Source organism: Tachysurus fulvidraco, chromosome 18, assembly GCF_022655615.1.
Source record: "Tachysurus fulvidraco isolate hzauxx_2018 chromosome 18, HZAU_PFXX_2.0, whole genome shotgun sequence".
Lineage (NCBI taxonomy): Eukaryota > Metazoa > Chordata > Actinopteri > Siluriformes > Bagridae > Tachysurus > Tachysurus fulvidraco.
The window spans coordinates 1,507,162-1,534,073 of record NC_062535.1 but is presented as its reverse complement, the minus strand read 5'-3'; the positions used below and the strand labels follow the sequence as shown (position 1 = coordinate 1,534,073).

The 26,912-nt window shown below is 38.1% G+C and overlaps 4 protein-coding genes across 8 annotated transcripts; 3 read left to right on the top strand and 1 right to left on the bottom strand.

The window, feature by feature from the left end:
• Positions 1–202: 202 nt before the first annotated feature.
• LOC125138376 (interferon-induced protein 44-like) lies at positions 203–4,878 on the top strand. The gene is made up of 8 exons (XM_047802873.1): positions 203–252; positions 364–453; positions 599–632; positions 897–1,101; positions 1,705–1,854; positions 2,013–2,184; positions 3,852–3,955; positions 4,049–4,878. The coding sequence occupies exons 2-8, from the start codon at positions 417–419 to the stop codon at positions 4,214–4,216; spliced, it is 870 nt and encodes a 289-aa protein (XP_047658829.1). The 5' UTR covers positions 203–252; positions 364–416; the 3' UTR covers positions 4,217–4,878.
• Positions 4,879–4,922: 44 nt separating this feature from the next.
• LOC113659026 lies at positions 4,923–11,406 on the bottom strand. The gene is made up of 2 exons (XM_027171574.2): positions 11,271–11,406; positions 4,923–7,475 (listed from the first exon to the last, which is right to left on the bottom strand). The coding sequence occupies exon 2, from the start codon at positions 7,370–7,372 to the stop codon at positions 6,671–6,673; it is 702 nt and encodes a 233-aa protein (XP_027027375.1). The 5' UTR covers positions 7,373–7,475; positions 11,271–11,406; the 3' UTR covers positions 4,923–6,670.
• On the top strand, positions 11,397–18,872 carry LOC113659031 (interferon-induced protein 44-like). 4 transcript variants are annotated; one of them, XR_007138393.1, is made up of 8 exons: positions 11,397–11,538; positions 11,685–11,754; positions 11,854–11,887; positions 12,748–12,955; positions 14,265–14,414; positions 14,572–14,652; positions 14,811–14,984; positions 15,078–15,123. XR_007138393.1 is itself a non-coding variant. In XM_047802866.1 (8 exons), exons 2-8 carry the CDS (start codon positions 11,715–11,717, stop codon positions 15,243–15,245), a joined length of 870 nt encoding a protein of 289 aa, XP_047658822.1. In that variant the 5' UTR covers positions 11,397–11,538; positions 11,685–11,714; the 3' UTR covers positions 15,246–18,872. The 4 variants fall into 4 exon arrangements, 3 of the variants coding, with proteins under 3 accessions (XP_047658822.1, XP_047658821.1, XP_047658823.1); XM_047802866.1 differs by having other exon boundaries at positions 11,685–11,746; positions 11,852–11,887; positions 14,572–14,743; positions 14,881–14,984; positions 15,078–18,872; XM_047802865.1 differs by having other exon boundaries at positions 14,572–14,743; positions 14,881–14,984; positions 15,078–18,872.
• Positions 18,873–20,377: 1,505 nt separating this feature from the next.
• LOC113659025 (interferon-induced protein 44-like) lies at positions 20,378–24,467 on the top strand. Of its 2 annotated transcripts, none has more exons than XM_047802868.1 (8): positions 20,378–20,515; positions 20,665–20,737; positions 20,837–20,870; positions 21,372–21,576; positions 22,151–22,300; positions 22,458–22,629; positions 23,918–24,021; positions 24,134–24,467. In XM_047802868.1, exons 2-8 carry the CDS (start codon positions 20,698–20,700, stop codon positions 24,299–24,301), a joined length of 873 nt encoding a protein of 290 aa, XP_047658824.1. In that variant the 5' UTR covers positions 20,378–20,515; positions 20,665–20,697; the 3' UTR covers positions 24,302–24,467. The 2 variants fall into 2 exon arrangements, with proteins under 2 accessions (XP_047658824.1, XP_047658825.1); XM_047802869.1 differs by having other exon boundaries at positions 20,431–20,515; positions 20,668–20,737.
• Positions 24,468–26,912: the final 2,445 nt, after the last annotated feature.

The window sequence follows — 26,912 nt, the reverse complement described above, 5'->3', positions numbered from 1 at the left end:
ATTTTTGTCCGGAAGAATAATAAAAAGTATGCAAGATAACAAGAATGTTGCTCTGCAAGCACCATTAATAACAATAAATTCTTCTTGACTTGACTTGTGTATGTGTGTGTTTGCATTTACTTGGGTGTAGGGGAAATGAATGCATATTTGTGTGTGTGTGTGTAAGGGGGGGGTAGAGAGAAAGAGAAAGGAGAAGGGAGGAGGTGGGAAAAGTGAAAGCAATAGCACAGAATTCTGCTGAGCTCACACTTGGTAAGTGCCGTTTTCTTTCCGCTCTATAAAGGAGAAAAATAACTACACATCATAAATTCATGGAATCTGATACATTAAATACTTTTGAACATGTTTTTATTTCAATTTAAGTAAAAGACATATTTTATGTTTGTGGAAGAAGATCAGCTTCAAAGGAGGAAGAAATGGTTTGGGGACAATCAAAACCAGATCCTCCGAAAGGTTAGAACACTTTGTTGGAAAAAATCAACTGAGATATAAATAAATAAATAAATAAACAGAAGAAACAAATTAATTTTAAAGAAAAAATTGTCTGTTTTTTTCTCTCAGTTCTGTATTATTAAAAGTGTCCTTATTTTGTGTACAGACTTCGAGCAACCTTGGAGAAACCCAGACTGGAAGTGAGTAATCAACTTAGGAATGTTTTTTTGATTGAAATCAGGCTTGATATTCCATATATCTAAAGAAATATTATAAATCTGCATAGTTTGCAATAATAAAGACCAAAACTTAAATAAAGGGTTTGATTATATACATCATCCTTCTAGTTGTAAAACTACATCAGTTTGGTCAGAAGTCACGTCATTATTTCAGTAGCGGTGATCTGTGTGTAATTTAAATGTCAAAGGTGAATGATAAACTCTTAATGTGTTTATCCCAAACAGCCCGAGCAATCTGAAATCTGAGTTAAGTGAACTTCTTACATTTATGGAAAACCACCAAGACATCAAGCAGTTCAGAATACTGCTTCATGGACCAGTTGGAGCTGGGAAGTCCTGCTTTATAAACTCAGTGAAGAGCGTATACAAGGAAAGAATTGTAGTCAGGGCAGCTGAGGAGACGTCTGCTGGAAAGAGCTGCACAAAAACAGTAAGAGTTGTTTTTTATTCTCATTACATTCATGGAACAATGAACAGAATAAGAAAATTAATCAGTCGTTCAAATCTTAAATACTGAAGTCATGTTTTAAATATTATAGCTCTAAGTACATTGTAAAGGGAGTCTGAAAGGTCAAGAAGTTTATTTTTTATTTATTTATTTATTTATTTATTTATTTATTTATTTATTTATTTATTTATTAATTATATTTCCTAACAAATGCTCTACTGTACATAATTCACCCTTTCACTCTGATCACATTCTTAACCACACTGTCATGCTGTGGGTGTCATGGACCTCTGAACAGTTCCCTGTATGAACACCAGAGGGCGTTCGGGCAGGGCTTTGTTTATTGTCTGTGTTCCTATGTGCTTCTCTTTAAGATTGGTGTCTCCACATGTATGTGTCTCACCCTGTCCCATCTGATTAATCCCATGATCTTGGCTTTCAGAGTCTCAGGTGTGGCTTCTGCTTGTTTGTAATGAAAACCTGCCCTAACACTGGCTCTAATCAGATAAGATTCTACGTCCTGGTTTGGATTGCTTTTATCTGTATTTTATTGCACTTTTGTTTTCTTTTCTTTTCTTCCCACAGTACAAAACTTACAAAATCACTGACAAAGATTCCGTCACCTTGCCGTTTGTCTTCAGTGATGTTATGGGTCTGGAAGATCATGAGGAAGATGGAATTCATCCTGATGATATCATTAATGTGCTGCATGGCCGTGTCAAAGAAGACTATACAGTAAGAAAGACAATGAACATGTCTTAATTCAAGATCATCTGTTTTTTTACTCATAACTCATTCAGTAAATTATCTACAGCTACAGATGCCACATGATCAGATGATGCAGTAATTTAAAGTACTTTATATCCTTTTATTGTTCTTTTCTTTGTCCTCAGTTTAATCCTGTTTTTCCACTGACTGATGCTGATCCAGACTACATACATGAACCCAGTCTGAATGACAAAGTTCACTGTTTGGTGAGCGTAGTGGATGCAAACAGCATCTCCTCGATGAAGAATGAGGTGATTCGGAAGATGAAAGCTGTCAGAAAATCTGCCATCAGATTGGGTGGGTTACTAAATCATGTTATAATATATGTAATAATCAGAGGGCCTTTTTACTCCTGGTCACTTCCTGCGTTTTCTGTGATCCGATAGCTATCTGATGGTAAAAAGACCAGGTCTAAATGCTCTCCGAAACGGTTTTGAGACGGATATAAATCCGATGGTACAAACCTCTTCAGGAGGTGGTCTGGGACGCGTTTCAGATTAAACTGGACAGGTGTAAATGCATGTAGTTGTTCAAGCCACATACGTCAGCGCTATACTCCTCCCAAACGGAATTACGTCACTTGCAGGTGACTCTCAAGTCGTGCATCGCGCCAGAAACAAATATGTTTTCCCACCAGCGCTGCTCCGATCTTTCACCCAGGCGTCTCATTGGGTCTTAAAATGCAGCAAACAGTAAATGCTGTTTTTTGTAGCAACTGCATACACCAAAGTGTGTTTCATTTCAATTAACCCAGAAATGAGGTAAAATATATGCATTTTGCATGAGTAGAAAGATCGGATAGATATCCGATTCGCCGAGACGCGTTTATGTGGTCTGATGTAAATGGGATAGTTTTAACAAATCAGATAGCTATCGGACAAGAGACAACACATGAAGAGACTGGGTGTAAAAAGGCCCTAACATACATTATATTTTTATATTCCTTGTTTTTTATGGATTGATTTGTATTTAATAGTTAGTGTTTTATTGTAGATGAGTATTTGTAGGTTTATTCATTTATTTATTTTTTCATAAAATGTAAAGGGTTTCAAGTTTATATAAAAAGGACTGTATTTGCTGCAGTTTTTTTTTTTTTTAACTTTTCAGAAAACTAGGGGCCAACCAAAAAAAGAAGAACATTTTTAAACCTCCATTAATGCATTCATAAATGTGTGTTAATAAATGAGGTGACTTATTAAGAATATATTTAATTTCCCACTCAGTATTGCTCACCTGCTGTCTTTTGATGCCACCACCTTTATGAGGTATTTCGGGATTTCAGCTAATTTGTCTGTCTGAAGTTTCCTGGAATGAATGTGTTGTTGAATGTTAGCACTTTTTACAGATACATTTAAATAACTAAAAATAATGAGCGGAGCTGAGCAGCACACATCATTACGTCGCTCGATTCTGCTTCTGTTCCATATTTTATTGCTTTTTTATGTTATCAAATTGTGTTTTGGTTCATATTTTTTGTCCGCTAACATTTTTCTTATCACTGATCATCATGGTTCAGGATTAATTTTACCTCTTCCCAGAATTAATCTCTGATTTATTTTATTAAAATTCATGTACATTGTATTTCCTTGTGAAATTTACACTTTAGCGCCCTCTGCCGAGGCTGACGTGGCGGACTCCCAAGCCCTGTTCCAGGAAGAGGATAAACCCCGTATTAGATGTGTTCAGTGAAGATATTTTTTTTCACGAACTTGTCCTTTACAAAAAGTGATACAAGCCGAGTTGTGCAGCAGCCCACAGCACAACGCACACTTGTTAACCCACTTCTGTTCCATGTTTTCATGTTTCTACATGTGTTTTTATTTATGTCTTGTCTCCACCCATGTCCTGCCACTCATCACTGATCTCCCTTGTGTGTCAGGATTAATTTCACTTCTTCTCTGACTAGGGTCTCTGTATCCTCTGTGCAACCTGACAGCTTTCTTTAACTTATCTGTGAACCCCAGGCATCCCTCATGTGGTTCTGATGACAAAAATCGATGCTGATGTCTGCCCACTGGTTACAAAGGATCTAGCTGAGGTTTACAAAAGCAGGAAAATCGAAGAAAAGGTTTTTTCTTCTTACACATATTATCCTACATGTGTTTAATTTTTCTTGTAATCGATAGAAATTTGATCCTGTTTGTATTTTCTATATGTCTAGATGCAGGAATGCAGCCACACAATTGGTCCACCACTGAAATGCATCTTCCCAGTGAGCAACTATTATAAGGAGCCTAAAATGGATGACAAAAAAGATGTGCTTATTCTGTCTGCATTAAAGGAAATTGTCGGATTTGTTAAGGATTACTTTGAAGAGGGAAGCCTCTGAGTATCTGCTAAAAAGTTCATTTGGAAAAAAGAATTGGGATGTAGGTCTTTATTATCATCAAATCTTTATGGAGCTCATATATTAATCATGATTAACTACTTCAACTATAACTACAAACACAAAGTCATAAAATTGTAATTTGTGCCTGTGATTACTGGTGTAGACTAATTAAGAGCATATTTAATTGGCTATTATTAAATTTAAGCCTCACATCTGCTTATGCTACAGCTCACTGTTATTTTTAATGTTATTCATACGTTCAATGTTTGAGAAAAATTATATCCTCTATTACATCCTGCTTGATAACCACTTTTTGTGGACAAAAAAACAATAATAATAATAATGACTTATTAATTAATGAGAAATGGTTATGAGACAAGATGGTGGCCGTCGAGAAGGCACAAAGCCGACCAAACCCAGCAGCCAAATCCAACTGGTAACAGTAATGACACAGAATGTATAAAAGCCATTGTGTGTGCATTCTATTGTAGACAGCCTCTGTGCATGTTACTGTATACTCTCAGTGCATCATAAAACGAACGCAAGCTTACACTTGGAGAGTATTTCTTGGTTTGTTATAATCTTTGCATCTTAACTTTTACTTATTCTAATACTGTTTGATTATTTGAAAGAGTTTTATTTGTAATTTTCTTCTTATTTTACATATATTACACACATCTATCTGTATTACACTACTTTTAATAAAAACAAGGCTTCCCATTGTGAGGATCCTGAAAAGACAAAAAGGTCTAAGTCTGACTCTCATCATTTAAAGATTCAAAAAATAGATTAAGTAGGATAACTTAAAGAGGATCCTTTGTTAGAAGACCTAGGGGACTTCGAAGGACACCTGCGTTCAATGTAAGACCAACTTTGATAGTTGATCTAGTGTTTTCAACACTAACCAGTGCTAGGACACATCCTTTAGTGGGAGAGCGGAAGGGTTTCCTATGCAATACGAAAATGTGTCACTAAGGGACAAGTACGTCAGGATAAGTACATCACAGTGATGTCATATTTGACTTTGATTAACACATTTTTTATTGTATGTAATGACACACAAGCACAATCATGCAAATGATGGCATATATTAGTTCTGTGAAACAAAGCAAAACCAACGTTAAGTAACTTAAGTAAAGTTGATTCACAGATTCGAATTTCCCAAGTCATCAGTGAAGTGTGAGCTGAATTTGGTGACAGAATTTTTTTGTCAGGATTAATCTCACCTCTTCTCTGACTAGTGTCTCTGTATCCTCTGTGCACCCTGACAGCTGTCTTTAACTCATCTGTGAACCCCAGGCATCCCTCATGTGGTACTGATGACAAAAATTGATGCTGATCAAAGAAATCAAATCAAATTTTATTTGTCACATACAAATACTTACAAAGTATGACATGCAGTGAAATGCTTTTTACAACTGTCCAGTATTCAAGCATAAAAGGAAAAAGAAATGCAATTTGGGATAAAGAATAAACCAAAATGAAATAGATAAATAAAGTGTAAACTATTTAAAAAACTATATAAAATATGAAAAATATATGTGAAAAATAGTGTACTGTATACACATAAATGGGTTTTTATGATTGTCCCTAAAGTGTCCATGTGTATGTATGTGTACAGAGAGTACAGCAGGGGGGCTCAGAACACAGGGGATCTCCAGTGCTGAGGGTGAGGGTGGAAGAGGTGTGTTTGCCCACCCATACAACTTGTGGTCTGTCTGTCAGGAAGTTGGAGATCCATTGACACAGCGGCAGGCTGAGTCTTAGGACCTCCAACTTAGAGATGAGTGTGGAGGGAATTATGGTGTTGAATGCTGAACTGTAGTCCACAAAAAGCATTTTTGCATAGTTCCCATTTCTGTGGTCCAGGTAGCTCATTGTGGTGTGGAGAAGATGAGCAATGGCGTCCTCAGTAGCGCGGTTCTGATGGTACGTGATCTGTAGTGGATACAGTGTGTCTTGTAGTGATGCAGTGATGAAGTCTCTGACCAATACTTTGAAGCACTTCATCACTACTGAGGTCAGGGCTACAGAGCGGTAATTGTTGATGCAGGCGGGCTGGGGTTTCTTCGGGACAGGAACAATGGTGGACTGTTTGAAGCATGAGGGGACGACAGACTGTTCCAGTGAGAGTTGATTATCTCAGTTAACACTGGTGCTAGCTGGTCACCGCAGGCTTTCAGAACCTGGCCTGTGATGCCGACTGGTCCTGCAGTATTCACTCTCCTGAATGCCCTCCTCTTGTCATGCTCCAAGATGGTGAACGTGTTTACCTCTCCAGCTCTCTTAGCGTTCATGCTGTTTGTGCCGCTAGCCCTGCAAGCATGGTTTGCTGCAGCCTCGAAGCAAGCGTAAAAGGTGTTTAGCTCGTCTGCCAGGGAAGCGTCCGCATTCCCAATTTTTAAAGCTGTTGTTCTATAGTCCGTAATGTTCCTTAGTCCCTGCAACTGGCTCCTAGAGCCACCATGTAGGAACTGTGACTCTAGTTACCTCCCGTAGCACCGCTTTGCTTTCTTTCACCGCTCTGCGCACACTGTAAGACACAGCCTTGTACTCGTCCATGTCCCCGGTGGTGAGCCCCGTGTTGTAGGCAGCAGAGCGGGATCTCAGAGCATCGCAGATGGTTTTATCCACCCACGGCTTCTGATTGGGAAATGTTCTGATGGTGGTTTTCTGTAACGTATCATCTAGTAGTTTCTCGATGAATCCAACAACTGCTTCTGTAAACATGTTGACGTCATCAGAGCTGCGCCTGAACATGTCCCAGTCTGCGCCTTTGTTTGTAAACAGGCATAAGGAAGATGGCGGCATGGTCCGATTTCCCAAACGGTGGAAATGATTGTGCCTTATAGCTATTCTTAAATGGTATGTAGCAGTGGTCCAGTGTCCTTTCACCCCTAGTGGGCCAGGTGATGTGCTGCTGAAAGTTTGGTAGTACAGGTTGAGGTTGGCACTGTTAAAGAATCCCACCACAATGAGCGCAGGAATATAAACGGCACTGACTATGACCGAGCTGAATTCCCGAGGTAGACAGAAGGGCCGACATTTGATGGTCAGTAGTTCCAGATTTGGTGTGCATGAGCGTGAAAGAGGAACAATGCTCGTGCTGTCACACCAGTGGTTGTTCACCATTAGACACACTCCACCTCTGGCCATGCGCTAAACCGAGAAAAACTCGGTCGGCTGTTGGCGTTGTCCGGTACTGCTGGGTTCAGCCATTTCTCCCTCAGGATCTCGCTCGGCCAGCATGGGTCCAGGTCTAAAGACGGCGAAGTGTGAGTGGATTGTACACCAATATGTAATGTTCTGAGTTTTGTGTTCCAGCAAACTTTAGTGTCTATTATTTTGAAAGAGATTTCATTTGAAGGTATTTAATTATTTTCGTAATTTCATATGTTTTTCTTATCAAGCCATCTCATTTTCATTCTTTATTTTTTATATCGCACAAGAAAACATGTACTTTGTAAAAAAAAAAAAGAGTTTATATTGGAGTGACGTCACTTAGAGGCGCTGTTGCGTCCGACTCTCTCAGTTCTACATGTGACTGAAGAGAGTCAGGTTGGTTTCTTTGCAAATCTGTACAACGATTAATAAAAATGTATAAAGTGTTAAAAATATTAGTCAGTCTCAATGTTAGAAGTGTTAAAAAGATGGATTGAGTGCATATATTCGATTTTCTATAAGAAGTTAGATGCATTTATCACGTTTTAGAAACGAACGGCCTTAATCTGTTTGTTTAATGTCGCCGCCCGCATGGAAATTTAGAGTGCGAGTTTTTCCTTTTAATATGAGTTTTAAATGCAAAATTTTGGTGATTGAGTCTGTAGAGATTTGATGTTGTTTATTTGACTTTCATTGAGTATGTGTAATTTTAGTTTAAGTTGTATATTGTGTATAATTAGCAAACTGAGACCCAGATTTTGAGTTTGCAGTCACTGTGTTAATGGAGGACGGGGATTAATCTGTTTGTCTCACATCCTTCAGACAGACTGTGTGTGTGTGTGTGTGTGTGTGTGTGTGTGTGTGTGTGATCCCGTGTCTTTTGTTTATTAAACTGCAGGTATGTAAACCACAAACCACTATACGATCACATAATTGAGTGAAATTGGCTAAATATTGTCTGATGATAAATGTGTTTCCTGTTAAGTGTAATGTTAATGTAAAGGAAAAGTGTACATGTTGAATTCATTTTATTTTGTTCTATAATTTTTGTTTATGTATATTTGTGTAAGAAATGTAATAAGAGACCAAAGAGACTATCGGATGGGCTCACCAAAGAGCCTGGAATTGGTGTGTCATTTGTGGTGCTGGGTAGATATGAGTGGCTGTGTCATATATAATGATGACCATTGTGTATAAATAAACCAGTATCTAAATAAATAAATATATAAAATAAACAAAAAAAAAGACGAAGTGTAACCCGGAGCAGTTGCGACGGCAGTCGACGCCATCTTGCATCTGCCCACTGTCTGCCCACTTGTTACAAAGGATCTAGCTGAGGTTTACAAAAGCAGTAAAATCAATGAAAAGGTTTTTTCTTCTTACACATATTACAAAGCAATACAAGCCGAGTTGTGCACCCTGACAGCTTTCTTTAACCTATCTGTGAACCCCAGGCATCCCTCATGTGGTTCTGATGACAAAAATCGATGCTGATGTCTGCCCACTGGTTACAAAGGATCTAGCTGAGGTTTACAAAAGCACGAAAATTATAGAAAAGGTTTTTTCTTCTTACACATATTATCCTACTTTTTTTTTCTTGTAATCAATACAAATTTGATCCTGTTTTCTACTGTTATTGTGCAAATGGAAATTTTTGTTAGCATTTCGTATTTTCTATATGTCTAGATGCAGGAATGCAGCCACACAATTGGTCCACCACTGAAATGCATCTTCCCAGTGAGCAACTATTATAAGGAGACTGAAATGGATGACAAAGATGTGCTTATTCTGTCTGCATTAAAGGGAATTGTAGGAGTTGTTAAGGATTACATTGAAGACATAAACATCTGAGTATCTGCTAGACTAATTATTTATTTGGCTATTATTAAATTTAAGCCTCACATCTGCTTATGCCACAGCTCACTGTTATTTATAATGTTATTCATACGTTCAGTTTTTGAGAAAAATTATGTCTATCACATCCTGCTTGATAACCACTTTTTGTGGACATTTAAAAAAACAACAATAATGACTTTATCAGTGATGTCATATTTGACTTTGATTAATTTTTTTTATTGTATTTCCAATTTTTTATCTACTATTTTCACTATAATATTTTAATATACTATAATATATTAATATAATTTATTATATAATTTAATATATTAAAAAACTATAATTCTATTGGAATCCATCATCTCACCCTATAGGTCTGGTATATCACAGCCGTCCCTGAGTGCCATAATATCTGTCGTTTTGAATGGTATACTTAATATGGGTAGTCGATACATCAGGTTCCCCTACACTGTGCGAGAACAGGACGAAATTAAAATGAAAATTGCAGCAATGTCTGGTTTCCCAAATGTAATCGGCACAATTGACTGCAGTCCTGTTGCTATAAGGGCACCATCTGAAAATGAATTTGCTTATGTTTAACAATATTAAAAAGTAGAAACTGTAACAATTTTGTTTTTAATATAATTATAACAATGTTGCTTTTAATATGATTATAACCTGCAGGCGACAGTGGCTACCCCAGTGGCTACCCTCTGATACGCTGGCTCATTACACCATTTTTAAACCCGCAGAGTGCAGAGGAAACTCATTATAACGAGGTCCACTCTCGTGCCCATGCAGTTGGGGAGCGTGTAATGGGTGTGTAAAAATGGGCGTGTACAGGGCGGGATATGAGGCTGGTTCACGTACGCACATCTGTGGGAACATTGCTTACAGGTGTGCTTATGCACAGTTTTATAAATCGGAATATTTTTTGCCGTACGGCATTTTTGGCTTTTGGGTGTACGTAAAATTTTAGTAGGGATTCTACGCACAGTTTTATAAATGAGACCCCAGGACAGTGAACAGGCTCTTACAGGAGAGAGATAGGCCCCCACTGTCTATTAGTAAAGCATTTGGGTACATGTCATTTTGTGGTTTTTTTAAGCCGTGCCTCTGCAGTGTGCTTCTGCAGTGCAACGTGTTATATCTTGCACATAAGAGATATACATAAGCCAGGCTTACAACATCCTGTGGTTATATGGAACAGCATGTTTGTATTTTCTTCTAGCCACATTCAACATTTAAATATATATTTCAATTATAGAAAAGGGATACTTATAAATGTAAATAAAAGCGATCAGAGCTCTATTGAACTTCTGATTAATACAACTAATCGCATACTATCTTCTTAATCTTCTTGAAATCTTCTTCCAGCTGTTTAGGTACAGTGTCTGATCCTCTGCAGTCTTGCAGTAGCATTTATGGCAATTGTAATTGTATTTAATTCATATTTAATTTTCATTTCTGTAACCAAGTTTTCTACTTTCAGAAGTTTATTAGCAAACATTAGTTGCTTTTGTTCCTCTTTCCTTTCCCGTTTAGTTTCTCTACACCTCTTTCTTTTTACCTTTCTCATTCCTTTTTGTTTACTTTGCTTTTGGACAGGAATGTCTCCTAAAGTGTATTTGGGTCGAGAGGGATTCATAAATCCTACAACTCCATTCTCACCTATTCTTACAACAACTGTTAGCTTGAGAATTAGATTCTATGTTAAAATAACCAGTGATGGTATTCCTTAGGCAAAGTCATTAATCCTAAACGAATAAGTATCAGCATTTATGGTCTCAAAATGCAGTAATGACACATATCTGAAAAACACACAAACTTGCAACAGGGAACAGACCCATCTATGGAACCCTAACTCGAGGACCTGAGGGATGTGGTAGCCTAGTGGTTAAGGTGTTGGACAACTGACTGGAAGATTAAATCCCAGGTCCACCAATCTGCCACTGCTGGGCCCCTGAGCAATGCCCTTAACCCTCAATTGCTCAGTTGTATAAGTTGTAAGTGGATAAGAGAGTCTGCTAAATGCTGTAAATGTAGAACAACTTACTTCTTACATGTAGCTCTGTGTTGTTTTCTGTAGCTCCAGAGTCCTGGAAGAACGATGTTTCTTTTCACTACTGCGTCAGTGATATGTGGTTAAAGTGACAATAAACGCTTCTTGACTTGTTTGTGTGGTGTGTAGGAGGAACTACATGCGTGTGTGTGTGTGTGTGTGTGTGTGCATGTATGTGTGAGACCGAGTAACGGAAAGAGTAGGTAGGACCTGGGCTGAAAAGTGAAAACAAAAGCACAGAGCCCTACTGAGCTCATACCTGGTAAGTGCCGTTTTCTTTTTGCTCTATCAAGGAGAAAAATAACTACACATCATGAATTCATGCAATCTGATACTGAAATACTTTTCATATACTGAAATGTATTATTTCATTAAGAAAAATAGACACATTTTTTTGGTTTTTAAAAGATCAGCCTCGAAGGAGGAAATCTGCCCAAAATGGGTGGAAAGAAATCAAAACCAGAACCAGAACCAGAAGGTTAGATCACTTTGTTGAAACAAAAATAGTGGAAAGAAATCAATAATAAAAAAAGTTTCTGTTTTTACTCAAAGTTCTCTATTATCATTTTGTGTACAGACTTCGAGCAACCTTGGAGAAACATCGACTGGAAGTGAGTGATCAATTTTAGTAATATTTATTTAGTAGTTAGGCTTTATATTCCATGTATCTAGAAAAAATTAAATAATTTTTCAAATCTCAATTTCAAATCGCATAATTCTCAAGAATATATAAAAATTAAATAAAGAGTGGGGGGCACGGTGGCTTAGTGGTTAGCACGTTTGCCCCACACCTCCAGGGTTGGGGGTTCGATCCCTGCCTCCATCTTGTGTGTGTGGAGTTTGCATGTTCTCCCCGTGCCTCGGGGGTTTCCTCCGGGTACTCCGGTTTCCTCCCCCGGTCCAAAGACATGCATGGTAGGTTGATTGGCATCTCTGGAAAATTGTCCGTAGTGTGTGACTCTGTGAGTGAATGAGAGTGTGTGTGTGTGCCCTGTGATGGGTTGGCACTCCGTCCAGGGTGTATCCTGCCTCGATGCCCGATGACGCCTGAGATAGGCACAGGCTCCCCGTGACCTGAGAATTTCGGATAAGCGGTAGGAAATGAATGAATGATTATATACATCATCCTTGTTGTTGTGAAACTAAATTAGTTTGGTTAGAAGTCACGTCATTATTTCAGTAGCAGTGATCTGTGTGTAATTTAAACGTGAAGGATTCAGCTAATGAAGCAACATTAAATCCACTAGTAAAAAGAATGAGGCAGCACCAAAACTCTGCAGATCATGGCAAACAGTTTTCCTAGTGTCTATACAGTATACTGTTCAAATATTTAACTGTCTTTTCTTTAAATCAATCAGATGTACCCTACAAATGATTAAATTATTATAGGCCTTGAGAAAGTTATATTTCCTAGTGATATTCCCCAGGTTTATTTCTATTTCTTAACTCTCGATGTGTTTATCCCAAATAGCCCGAGCAATCTGAAATCTGAGTTAAGTGAACTCCTTCTTAAATTTATGGAAAACCACCAAGACATCAAGCAGTTCAGAATACTGCTTCATGGACCAGTTGGAGCTGGGAAGTCCTGCTTTATTAACTCAGTGAGGAGTGTATACAAGGAAAGAATTGTATTCGGGGCAGCTGAGGAGACGTCTGCTGGAATGAGCTGCACAAATAAAGTAAGAGTTGTTTTTTATTCTCATTTCATTCATGGAACAATGAACAGAATAAGAAAATTAATCAGTCGTTCAAATCTTAAATACTGGAGTCATGTTTAAAATATTATAGCTCTAAGTGCATTGTAAAGGGAGTCTGAAAGGTCAAGAAGTTATTTATGTATGTTTGTATTTATTTACTTATTCATTCAATATTTATATTTCATAACAAATGCTCTACTGTACATAATTCACCCTTTCACTCTGATCACATTCTTAACCACACTGTCATGCTGTTGTTGTCATGGACCACTGAACAGTTCCCTGTATGAACACCAGAGGGCGTTTGGGCAGGGCTTTGTTTATTGTGGACCCAATTCAACACATAGATCCAAGATCACAGCTCTAGGGAATCTAAATCGGCTTATTAGCCAGTCATCATAATGGGCCAGGAAATCATCATGGTCCCTGAAAACTCGTTCTCTACTTATTCTGCCATTGGCGTAATCCTCCAACAGTGCCAGCAGTGCCATCATGAAGCATTACATACCCTGGTCACCGGAGGATTTCTATGTTTCTAGCAATTAGACTGATCGTTAAAACCTTGACAAAATCACAGAATTAATTTGTGGGCGAAAATTTAAGACAGAAATGTTATAGTGAACACATGCTTCTTCATGACGGTTTTGTAATGAACACCGTAATAGTTAGGACCGATGATGAGTAGCGATTGTGCTTCATGACTATTTACAGACTTTGACATTTTATGATACAAGTACATTAAGGAAAATATTTAGTTTTTACACTGTGTTCTGCAGTTCTCTAATAAACGGGTATTTCATGCTATTCTGTATGACATGTAGTCGCGCCAACTCCTCCTGTGCTCCCGTTGTGGACAATGTGACTGTAAGGCAGCGCTGAGTATTATTATTATTATTATTATTTTGAATTAGGTTTGGATTTTACTAGATGTATATAGCCTAAAACAATCGGCACAAATAACACTGTTGGATTTAATCTTCATGATAATGTGGATATAACGTATGAAATGGAGTGAAAATTAATTCTCATCATCCTTCTTCTCACATTTATTTTCTACAATCTAACTTCAGTTCAATTCCCTTTGTCTCCAGAATGTGCGTACGCACGGCTCAATGTTTGCTTATAGGTGCGCACATTCTCCCGTCAAGTTTGTTTTGTATAGATCACAACCATTGCGTGGGAACTGCTGTACGTACGTTTCCAGCCCTGTTTACGCACACTTTATAAATGAGACCTCTGGTCTGGATTGCTTTTGCCAGTCTTTTATTGCACTTTTCTTTTCTTCCCACAGTACAAAACTTACAAAATCACTGACAAAGATTCTGTCACCTTACCGTTTGTCATCACTGATATTATGAGTCTGGAAGATCATGAGGAAGATGGAATTCATCCTGATGATGTCATTAATGTGCTGCATGGCCGTGTCAAAGAAGGCTATACAGTAAGAAAGACAATGAACATGTCTTAATTCAAGATCATCTGTTTTTTACTCATAACTCATTCAGTAAATTTTCTACATCTACTGATGCCACGTGATCAGATGATGCAGTATTTTAAAGTCCTTTATATCCTTTTACTGTTCTTTTCTTTGTCCTCAGTTTAATCCTGTTTCTCCACTGACTGATGATGATCCAGACTACATACATGAACCCAGTCTGAATGACAAAGTTCACTGTTTGGTGAGCGTAGTGCCTGCAAACAGCATCTCCTTAATGGAGAATGAGATTATTCAGAAGATGAAAGCTGTCAGAAAATCTGCCCTCGGATTGGGTGAGTTAAAAATGTATTTTATTAAAACGCACGCATGTTGTATTTCCTTGTGAAATTTACACCTTACCGCCCCCTGCTGAGGCCGACATGGCGGACTCCCAAGGCCTGGAACAGCTTTCTTTATCTGTGAACCCCAGGCATCCCTCATGTGGTTCTGATGACAAAAATCGATGCTGATGTCTGCCCACTGGTTACAAAGGATCTAGCTGAGGTTTACAAAAGCAGGAAAATCGAAGAAAAGGTTTTTTCTTCTTACACATATTATCCTACTTGTGTTTAATTTTTCTTGTAATCAATAGAAATTTGATCTTGTTTGTATTTTCTATATGTCTAGATGCAGGAATGCAGCCACACAATTGGTCCACCACTGAAATGCATCTTCCCAGTGAGCAACTATTATAAGGAGACTGAAATAGATGACAAAAAAGATTTGCTTATTCTGTTGGCATTAAAGGCAATTGCAGGAGTTGTTAAGGATTATATTGAACACGTAAACATCTGAGTATTTGCTATATTCACTTGGAAAAAAGAATTGGGATGTAGGTCTTTATTATCATCAAATCTCAGTCATAAAATTGTAATTTGTGCCTGTGATTACTGGTGTAGACTAATTAAGAGCATATTTAATTAGCTATTATTAAATTTAAGCCTCTCATCTGCTTATGCTACAGCTCACCGTTATTTTTAATGTTATTCATACTTTCAGTTTTTGAGAAATTATATCGTCTATTACATCCTGCTTGATAACCACATTTTGTGGACATTTAAAAAACAACAATAATAATAATGACTTTATCAGTGATGTCATATTTGACTTTAATTAACTATTTTTTATTGTATTGTACTTTATTTCATCTACTTTTTTCACCATAATATTTTGTTTAATTTCTGAGAACTATAATTATTGCATGTATAAACTTTTTTGTAATGGGGTTTAAAGCTGTGGGTTTTTTTCTTATTCATTATTATAGCATCACCAAACTAAACAATTGTGCCATAAATGTGTCATTAGTGTAAATAAACAAAATAGTAGAAATGTTATGAATAATAATTACAGTGAAGACCTGCAACTCCTGTTTGGTACCTGATGTCTCCATCTCCTTCAGCTGTTCATTTCTTCTTGTCCTGATGTCTATTGAAAAAGGCCCTGGTTCTCAGAGTAGTAAGGTCTTTTACACAGACAAAGGAATCACATCAATTAAGTCAATCTGACTGTTTAAACCTGGTGCATATTAATATCATTAACATATTAGATCTACTATTGATTTTCTTTTGCAACTGCAAGAAAATAGATTTAACAAAAGGACTGAACTTAAATAGAATTGAACATCTGATAGAGTGAAATGCAGCTTCTAATTGATTACTTTAAAAGTACTACTGTTGTGAACACATTAGAGGACCTAAATGACTTTGGATGCAGATATTTTTCCACGGATATGAGGGATATGTAAAAGATGAAGTTTTTGTGGTGTTTTTGCCATAGCACAAACCTTGCACCCACTCACAAACCTTCTGATGTCCTGAGCCATGTTGGGCCACCAGAAGAGATGTTTAAGCAGCGAGAGGGTTCACTGTATGCCAGGGTGACCAGTGCCTGGAGATGTATGTGCCTTAGTAATCAAGGGTATACATTGATGTAATAGTATTGTCTGGTGTTCATCCGTTTCGCTTCATGGAGGTACTGGCAATTTTTATGATCCTTCAGCATGGTGAAGGGATGCTGAGCACCCTCGAGCCAATGTCTCCACTCTTCCAAAGCCAATTTAATGGCAAGGAGTTCACAGTTACCAATGTTGTAGTTCTTTTCAGCTGGGTTAAACTTGTATGAGAAGGTGGATGAAGACTGGGTGGGTTCCCCCTGCTGCTGGGAAAGGACGGCTCGACGAAGCATCTACCTCCACAGTGACAGGTTTTTCAGGATCTGGATGAACTAGAACAGGTGCTTTCCAAAAGGGTCGTTTTAGATGGATAAACATCTGATCAGCTTCTGCAGTCCATTTTAGCCATTTGGGTTTACCTTGCAATGCAGACGTTAGAGGAGATACGATCCACTGAAGTTTGGGATCAAACGACGATAGAAGTTGGAAAATCCCAGAAGTTTCTGAAGGTCCTATACTGTAGATGGTGTTGGCCAGTTCTTAATAGCGTCAACTTTCCCCTCGTCCATGCTGACACCCCTTTCAGAGACATTATATCCCAGAAACCGGATCTTGGTTTTGGGAAACTCACACTTTTTAGCTGTCAGGAACAAGTTGTATTGACACAGCTGTTTCAGAACTTGTTTCACATGGTGTATGTGTTCAGCAGGGTTACTGGAATAAATCAGAATATCATCAATGTAAATCAACACTTACCGATTCAGCAGATCATGGAAGATGGCATGCATGAAATCCTGGAAGACCGATGGCGCGTTGACCGATCCATATGGCATCATCAAATATTCCCAGTGGCCCGTAGGGGGTAACACAACTTGTTTTCCATTCATCACCTTTTCAGAATCGTTTCAGGTTGTAAGCACTGTGTGAATCAAGCTTCTTTAAGATCTGTGCACCTCGGAGCTGTTCAAGTGCTGATAGGACGAAGGGAAGAGTGTAGCGAAATTTCTTGGTGATTTGGTTCAGCCCTCTGTAATCGATGCTGGGCCGCAAACCATCATCCTTCTTCGAGACGAAAAAAAGGGAGATTCAGCAGGGGAAGTTGATGGTTGTATATACCCTTGGTCCAGTGCTTCTTGGATGTATTTTTCCATAGCCTCTTGTTCCTGGATGGGTAGTGAATAGATTAGGCACCGGTTCACCTGGAAGGAGGTCAATCGCACAGTAGCACATAGATGCTTGGTAACTTCACAGCTCTCTTGGGACAAAAGACATCCTTGAATGTTGTGTATTCTGGTGAAGGAATCCCACTGTCAGCGTAATTTCACTGGTGCGATGATGGACTGAGGACCGGTTGAGGGGCTTGCCTGTTACAGATTGAAGTTTTAGTCTCTGGGGTATGCGCTCTTTCGTGATGTTAAGCTGGGCACTGACCCAGAATCGAGTAAGGCAGACACTGTAACAGCTAAGTTTGTACAAAATAGTTTAACTTTTGTGGAAAGCGGCGTGTAAATGTGCTGATGGGCGAAAGAGTGTGGAAGCATTTGAAGTACAGGGTAACATATGATTTTCCGTTCGAATGGATCAATGAATGAAATACTCCAACCACATGGTATCGCCGGAGGCTGATAACTACAAACATAGTTCAGGTTTAAAGCCATTACGATATGTTGTTATAAGTGCTCGTTCATCCCAACTGCTAGTGGCAGAACTGCAGTGAGTAGTCGGCCGCCGAAGATTTCCCCTGCTTAATATGATACGGTTTATCACATACAGATGTATCTCCAGCAGGAATACCAAATACCTCTTGGAAATAGGCGATGAATTCCTTAATGGAGTACAATAAGGATTCATCTTGATGCCAAATCGATTCGGTCCAACAGAGAGCCTTTCCAGTGAGTAGTGATATAATGAACGAAATCTTGCTGCGATCAGTGGGGAAATGAGATGGTTGCATTTCAAATATTAGCGAGCATGGGAGGAGAAATCCCTTACACTATTCATCAACGCCAGAGTAGGGTGATGGATTGGCCAGGGGAAATGTGACTATGGTAGCACTATTCGTTGCTGTGACCTGTGTGTGCGCCGTTTGTAGCAACTCCTGTCTCAGTGTGTTAACAAGTCCTTGGATGTGTCCGAGTCCTGGAAAGACATAAAATTTTGTCGGTCCGGTCTTCTGTTAGGGACAGAAACTGAAGACTAAATTTATACTGAAGGCAAATTCTCATGTTTTTCATTCTCATACAGCTTTCAGTCTTATCAAATTTCAGGATAAACTGTGAAGTAATTGTGCTGGAATACGTGTCCCCTAGTGACAAATGTTCCTGGCCTGCCTGGACAAATCCTCGACAGTCCCACTAAGGAATGTGTCCTGTTTTGCACGAGGAAAAACAAAGGATCATCTTCAAGTTCTTTTACCTCATCTATTGTTTACTTTTTTAGATGAAGGAGTCAGACTTAGACCTTCTTGTCTTTTAAGGTTCCTCACAATGGGAAGCCTTGTTTTTATTTAAAGCAATGTAATACAAATAAGTGTATGCAATATTTGTAAAGTAAATACAATAAAATTACAAATAAAATCTCCTTCAAATAAGCCAATAATTCTCGCATAAGTAAAAGTAATTAAAATGTAAAGAGAGTAACAAACCAAGAAACACTGTCCAAGTGTTAGCCTGCATTTGTTCTCTGATGCACAATCCTTAAGTAATACAAATGTAGTACAGTAACTAAGCATAAGCTTGGATTTAGTAGAATGCACACCCATTATCCAATACAGCAAGCTTTGTATACTCTTTTTTTAGGGCTTGGCACTTGCGGCGCATCTGCCCTGGACTTTCCTTGTATTTGCCTGGCACTGTCCAGGACCGTGCACAGGCTCTTACAGGTGAGAGATAGGTCCCAGTGTCTATTAGCAAAAAATTTGGTTACATTAAGATGTGCCTCTGCAGTGTGCTTCTGCAGTGCAACGTGTTATATCTTGCACATCAGAGATATACTGTACATCTGCCAGGCTAACAACATCCTGTGGTTATATGGAACAGCATGTTCTATTTTCTTCTAACCACATTTGACATTTAAATATATATTTCAATTATAGAAAAAGGATACATATAAATGTAAATAAAAGTAATCAGAGCTCTATTGAACTTCTGATAAATAAAATCGCATAAATCTTAGTCAGTTGAAATTTTCTTCCAGCTGTTTAGGTACACTGTCTGATCCTCTGCAGTCTTGCAGTAGCATTTATGACAATTGTAATTGTATTAAATTCATATTTAATTGTTTCATTTCTGTAACCAAGTTTTCTAGTTTCAGAATTTTATTAGCAAACATCAGTTGCTTTTGTTCCTCTTTTCTTTCATTTTTAGCTTCTCTACGCCTCTTTCTTTTTACCTTTCTCATTCCTTTTTGTTTTCTTTGCTTTTGGACAGGAATGTCTCCTAAAGTGTATTTGGGTCGAGAGGGATTCATAAATCCTACAACTCCATTCTCACCTATTCTTACAACAACTGTGAGCTTGAGAATTAGATTCTATGTTAAAATAACCAGTGATGGTATTCCTTAGGCAAAGTCATTAATCCTAAACGAATAAGTATCAGCATTTATGGTCTCAAAATGCAGTAATGACACACATCTGAAAAACACACAACCTTGTAACAGGGACAGACCCATCTATGGAACCCTAACTCGAGGACTTGAGGGATGTGGTAGCCTAGTGGTTAAGGTGTTGGACAACTGACTGGAAGTCAAATCCCAGGTCCACCAAGCCTGCCACTGCTGGGCCTCTGAGCAAGGCCCTTAACCCTCAATTGCTTTGTTGTATAAATTGTAAGTCACTCTCGATAAGAGAGTCTTATAAATGCTGTAAATGTAGAACAACTTACTTTTTAGCTCTGTGTTGTTTTCCAGAGTCCTGGAGCAACGTTGTTTCATTTCACTACTGCGTCAGTGAAGCGTCAGTGATTTCAGTGTGGCTGAAATGACAATAAACGCTTCTTGACTTGTGTGTGGTGTGTAGGGGGAACTACATGTGTGTGTATGTGTGTATGTGTGTGTGTGTGTGTGTGTGTGTGTGTTTGTGTGCATGTATGTGTGAGACTGAGTAACGGAAAGAGTAGGTAGGACCTGGGCTGAAAAGTGAAAACAAAAGCACAGAGCCCTACTGAGCTCATAGCTGGTAAGTGTCGTTTTCTTTCTGCTCTGTCAAGGAGAAAAATAATCACACATTATGAATTCATGAAATCTGATACTGAAATACTTTTCATATACTGAAATGTTTTATTTCATTAATAAAAATAGACACATTTTTTTTTTGGTTTTTAAAAGAAGATCAGTTTCAGAGGAGGAAATCTGCCCAAAATGGGTAAAAAGAATTCAAAACCAGAATCAGAACCAGAAGGTAAGATCACTTTGTTGAAACAAAAATATAAGAAAGAAATCAATTAAAAAAAAAGTTTCTGTTTTTACTTAAAGTTCTCTATTATCTTTTTGTGTACAGACTTCAAGCAACCTTGGAGAAACACCGACTGGAAGTGAGTGATCAATTTAGTAATGTTTTGTTTTATGGAATTCAGGCTTTATATTCCATGTATCTAGAAAAAAATAAAATAATATTAAAAATCTGCATAATTCTCAAACATATATATAAATTAAATAAAGAATTTGATTATATACATCATCCTTGTTGTTCTGAAACTAAATTAGTTTGGTTAGAAGTCGCGTCATTATTTCAGTAGCAGTGATCTATGTGTAATTTAAACGTCAAGGAGAATTCAGCTAATGAAGCAACATTAAATCCACTAGTAAAAAGAATGAGGCAGCACCAAAACTCTGCAGGTCATGGCAAACAGTTTTCCTAGTGTCTATACAGTACAGTATAATATTCAAATATTTAACTGTCTTTTCTTTAAATCAATCAGAAGTACCCCAAAAATGATTAAATTATTATAGGCCTTGAGAAAGTTATATATTCCTAGTGATATTCCCCAAGTTTATTTCTATTTCGAAACTCTCGATGTGTTTATCCCAAACAGCCCGAGCAATCTGAAATCTGAGTTAAGTGAACTTCTTAAATTTATGGGAAACCACAAAGACATCAAGCAGTTCAGAATACTGCTTCATGGACCAGTTGGAGCTGGGAAGTCCTGCTTTATAAACTCAGTGAGGAGCGTATACAAGGAAAGAATTATATTCAGGGCAGCTGAGGAGACGTCTGCTGGAAAGAGCTGCACAAAAACAGTAAGAGTTGTTTTTTATTCTCATTACATTCATGGAACAATGAACAGAATAAGAAAATTAATCAGTCGTTCAAATCTTAAATACTGAAGTCATGTTTTAAATATTATAGCTCTAAGTGCATTGTAAAGGGGGTCTGAAAGGTCAAGAAGTTATTTATTCATTCATTCATTCATTTATCCATTAGTTATATTAAATATATGCTCTACTGTACATAATTCACCCTTTCACTCTGATCACATCCACACTATCATGCTGTAGTTGTCATGGACCGCTGAACAGTTCCCTGTATAAACACCAGAGGGCGTTCGGGCAGAGCTTTGTTTATTGTCTGTGTTCCTATGTGCTTCTCTTTAAGATGTGTCTGAACATGTATTTGTCTCACCCTGTCCCACCCGTTTAATCCCATGATCTTGGCTTTCAGTGTCTCATGTGTGGCTTCTGCTTGTTTGTAATGAAAACTTGCACTAACACTGGCTCTAATCAGATAAGATTCTACATCCTGGTCTAGAATGCTTTTGTCAGTCTCTTATTGCACTTTTCTTTTCTTTTCTTTTCTTTTCTTTTCTTCCCACAGTACATAACTTACAAAATCACTGACAAAGATTCCGTCACCTTGCCGTTTGTCCTCAATGATGTTATGGGTCTGGAAAATCAATATAAAGACGGAATTCATCCTGATGATGTCATTAATGTGCTGCATGGCCGTGTCAAAGAAGGCTATAAAGTAAGAAAGACAATGAACATGTCTTAATTCAAGATCATCTGTTTCTTACTTCTAACATATTCAGTAAATTATCTACAGCTACAGATGCCACGTGATCAGATGATGCAGTATTTTAAAGTACTTTATATCCTTTTATTGTTCTTTTCTTTGTCTTCAGTTTAATCCTGTTTCTCCACTGATTGATACTGATCCAGGCTACATACATGAACCCAGTCTGAATGACAAAGTTCACTGTTTGGTGAGCGTAGTGGATGCAAACAGCATCTCCTTAATGGAGAATGAGATGATTCAGAAGATGAAAGCTGTCCGAGAATCTGCCCTCAGTTTGAGTAAGTTAAAAAATTGTGTCATAATCAGTGTTGTGCTAGTTACTAAGAAATAGTAACACTGTTACAGTTACTAGTTACTTCATTAAAAAATAACTCAATTACTTTGTTGATTGCTTACACCAAAAAAGTAATACAATACTGTTAAAATTAACTTTTTAGATATTTTTTTAAAGAACGTTCTTTAATGTTCCCATAAATGCCCTTTTATGCGTTATGGTCTATTCAAACACAAAACTGTTTGTTGATCTATCCCTGGCTTACAGTCTGGTTAAAATCTAGTTGCCTTTGTTTGGCTGGAGGTTTGATTCACTTCGAGTGTGTCCACCGACACTGGGTTAGCTTCTAGCTTCATCAAGGCATGTGGTTTCTGGAGGTGCTTTGACATATTGGAGTTGCTGTTTATCGCAGTAGATAGGACCTTCGAACCAGGAAGACACAGCTTACATTTGACTAAATGTTTTTAACGCGTTATTGATCTCAAAAGTAATACGTTATTGCCCAACACTGTTTATAATATATGTAAGATCTTACATTTTTTATATTATTATATTCCTTGTTTTTTCTGGATTGATTTGTACTTAATAGTTAGTGTGTATATTTTTAGATGAGTATTTGTATTGTGTTTTCACAGATACATTTAAATAACTACAAATAAAGTGCTGTGAGCCGAGCTGAGCAGCACACAGCACTACGGCACTCGATTCCGCTTCTGTTTCATATTTTTATTGCTTTTTTCCTTTTACACATTGTGTTTTGGTTCATATTTTTTCCTGCTTTGTCTTATCACTGATCATCATGGATCAGGATTAATTTTACCTCTTTTCAGATTTTTAGTTCCTGATTTATTTTTTTTTAAACTCATGTATGTTGTATTTCCTTGTGAAATTTACACGTTAGCACCCCTGCCAAGGCCACCGTTTCTGACTCCCAAGCCCTGTTCCAGGCGAGGCTAAACCCTGTATGAGATGTGTTAAGTCAAGACATTTTTTCCACAAACTTCCTTTACACAAAGTGATGCAAGCCGAGTTGCACAGCAGCCCAAAGCACAACACACACTTGTTAACAGGCTTCTGTTCCATGTTTTTATGTATCTACATAATTTTTTATGTCTTCTTTTCATGTTTCTGCTTGTGTTTTGTATTGATTTATGTCTTGTCTCCGCCCACATCCTGCCATTCATCACTGATCTCCCTTGTGTGTCAGGATTAATCTCACATCTTCTCTGACTAGTGTCTCTGTATCCTCTGTGCACCCTGACAGCTTTCTTTAACTTGTCTGTGAACCCCAGGCATCCCTCATGTGGTTCTGATGACAAAAATTGATGCTGATGTCTGCCCACTGGTTACAAAGGATCTAGCTGAGGTTTACAAAAGCAGGAAAATCAAAGAAAAGGTTTTTTCTTCTTACACATATTATCCTACTTGTGTTTAATTTGTCTTGTAATCAATACAAATATGATCCTGTTTAGCATTTTTCTGACTGTTTGTATTTTCTATATGTCTAGATGCAGGAATGCAGCCACACAATTGGTCCACCACTGAAATGCATCTTCCGAGTGAGCAACTATTATAAGGAGACTGAAATGGATGACAAAAAAGATGTGCTTATTCTGTCGGCATTAAAGGCATTTGTAGGATTTGTTAAGGATTACATTGAAGATTTAAACATCTGAATATTTGTTAAAAGGTCAATTTGGAAAACAGAATTGGGATCTTTCTTATTTCTTCTTCTTCTTCTTCTTCTTTCTGCTTTTCCCTTCAGGGGTCGCCACAGCAAATCATCTCTCTCCTCCTATCCCTATCTTCTGCATCTTCAACACCTGCATCCACTAGCTTCATATCCTCATTAATTACATCCATATACCTCCTCTTTGTCCTTCCTCTTTGCCTACTGCCTGGCAGCTCCATTGTCCAACATTCTCCTACCAATATACTCTCCCTCCTCTGAACATGTCCAAACCATCTTAATCTGGCCTCCATAACTTTCCCTGTCCCTCTGATGTACTCGTTCCTAATCCTGTCCAATCTTGTCACTCCCAAAGAGAACCTCAACATCTTCAGCTCGGCTACCTCTAGCTCTGACTCCTGTCTCTTCTTCAGTGACACTGTCTCTAAACCATACAGCATGGCCGGTCTCACCACTGTCCTGTACACCTTCCTCTTGATTCTCGCTGATATTTTCCTATCACACAGAACTCCTGACACCTTTCTCCACCCATTCCATCCTGCCTGCACTCGCTTCTTTACCACTTTCCCACTCTCTCCATTACTCTGGACTGTTGACCCCAAGTACTTAAACTCCTGTACCTTCTTCATCTCTTCACGCTGTAACTTTACTGTTCCACTTCCCTCCCTTTCATTCACACACACGAACTCAGTCTTACTCCGACTGACTTTCATTCCTCTTCGCTCAAGCGCAAACCTCCACCTCTCCAGGTTTTCTTTCACCTGCTCCTGCTCTCACTACAGATCACAATGTCTTCTGCAAACATCATCATCCAAGGAGACTCCTGTCTGACCTCTGACAACTGATCCATCACTATAGCAAACAGGAAGGGGCTCAGAGCCGATCCCTGATGCAGTCCCACCTCCACTTTGAACTCCTCTGTCTGACCTACAGCACACCTCACCACTGTCCTGCTCCTCTCATACATGTCCTTCACCACTCTGACATACTTCTCTGCTACTCCTGACTTCCTCATACAGTACCACAGCTCTTCTCTTGGCACCCTGTCATACACTTTCTCCAAGTCTACAAACACACAGTGCAATTCCCTCTGACCATCCCTATACTTCTCCATCAAAATTCTCAGAGCAAAAATTGCATCTGTTGTGCTCTTTCTGGGCATAAAGCCATACTGCTGCTCACAAATTTCCACCACCTTCCTTAACCTAGCTTCCACTAGTCTTTCCCACTGCTTCATTGTATGGCTCATCAACTTTATCCTCCTATAGTTGCTGCAACTCTGCACGTCACCCTTATTCTTAAAGATCGGCACTAACACACTCCTTCTCCATTCCTCAGGTATCCTCTCACTCTCTAAAACCCTGTTAAACAAACTAGTTAAAAATTCCACTGCTGCCTCTCCTAGACACTTCCAGACCTCTACCGGGATGTCATCAGTACCAACTGCCTTTCCACCCTCTTCAAAGCCTTCCTGACTTCATCCTTTCTAATCTTATCTACGTTCTGTTCCACAGAGTTCACCCCTTCTACTCCTTTTTCCCTCTCATACAAGTCCTTCTCTCCTTCACTAGTGTCTAACCTAGTGTACAATTTGTCATATGCCTACTGCTTGGCCTTAGACACCTCCCTCTTCACTGTAACTCCTTGTATTCCTGTTTATTCTCTCCAGTCCTGTCCATATCCCACTTCTACTTGGCTAATCTCTACCTCTGGATACTATCCTGAACTTCCTAATTCCACCACCAAGTCTCCTTATCTTCTTTCCTCCTTCCAGATGACACACCCAGCACCTTTCTCCCTGTCTCCCTGATCACTTCTGCTGTAGTTTCCCAGTCATCTGGTAGCACTACCTGACCACCCAGAGCCTAGAGCGATCTAGGTCTTTATTATCATCAAATATTTATGGAGCTCATATATTATTCTTGATTAACCACTTCAACTATAACTACGAACACAGAGTCATAAAATTGTAATTTGTGCCTGTAATTACTGGTGTAGACTAATTAAGGGCATATTTAATTGGCTATTATTAAATTTAAGCCTCTCATCTGCTTATGCTACAGCTCACTGTTATTTTTAATGTTATTCATACATTCAGTGTTTGAGAAAAAATATATCTTCTATTACATCCTGCTTGATAACCACTTTTTGTGGACATTTAAAAAACAACAACAATAATAACAATAATAATAATAATAATAATAATAATAATAATAATAATAATAATAATAATAATAATAATAATAATGATGATTATGATGATAATAATAATGACTTTATCAGTGATGTCATATTTGACTTTGATTAACAATTTTTTTATTGTATTTCCAATATTTTATTACTATTTTCACTATAATATTTTGTTTATTTTTCTGAGAACCATAATTATTGCATGTCTAAACATTAATGGGGTTTAAAGCTGTGGGTTGTTTTCTTGTTCATTATTATAGCATCACCAAAATAAACAATTGTGCAATTAATGTGCCATTAGTGTAAACAAACAAAATAGTAGAAATGTTATAAATAATAATTACAGTGAAGACCTGCAACTCCTGTTTGGTACCTGATGTCTCCATCTCCTTCAGCTGTTCATTTCT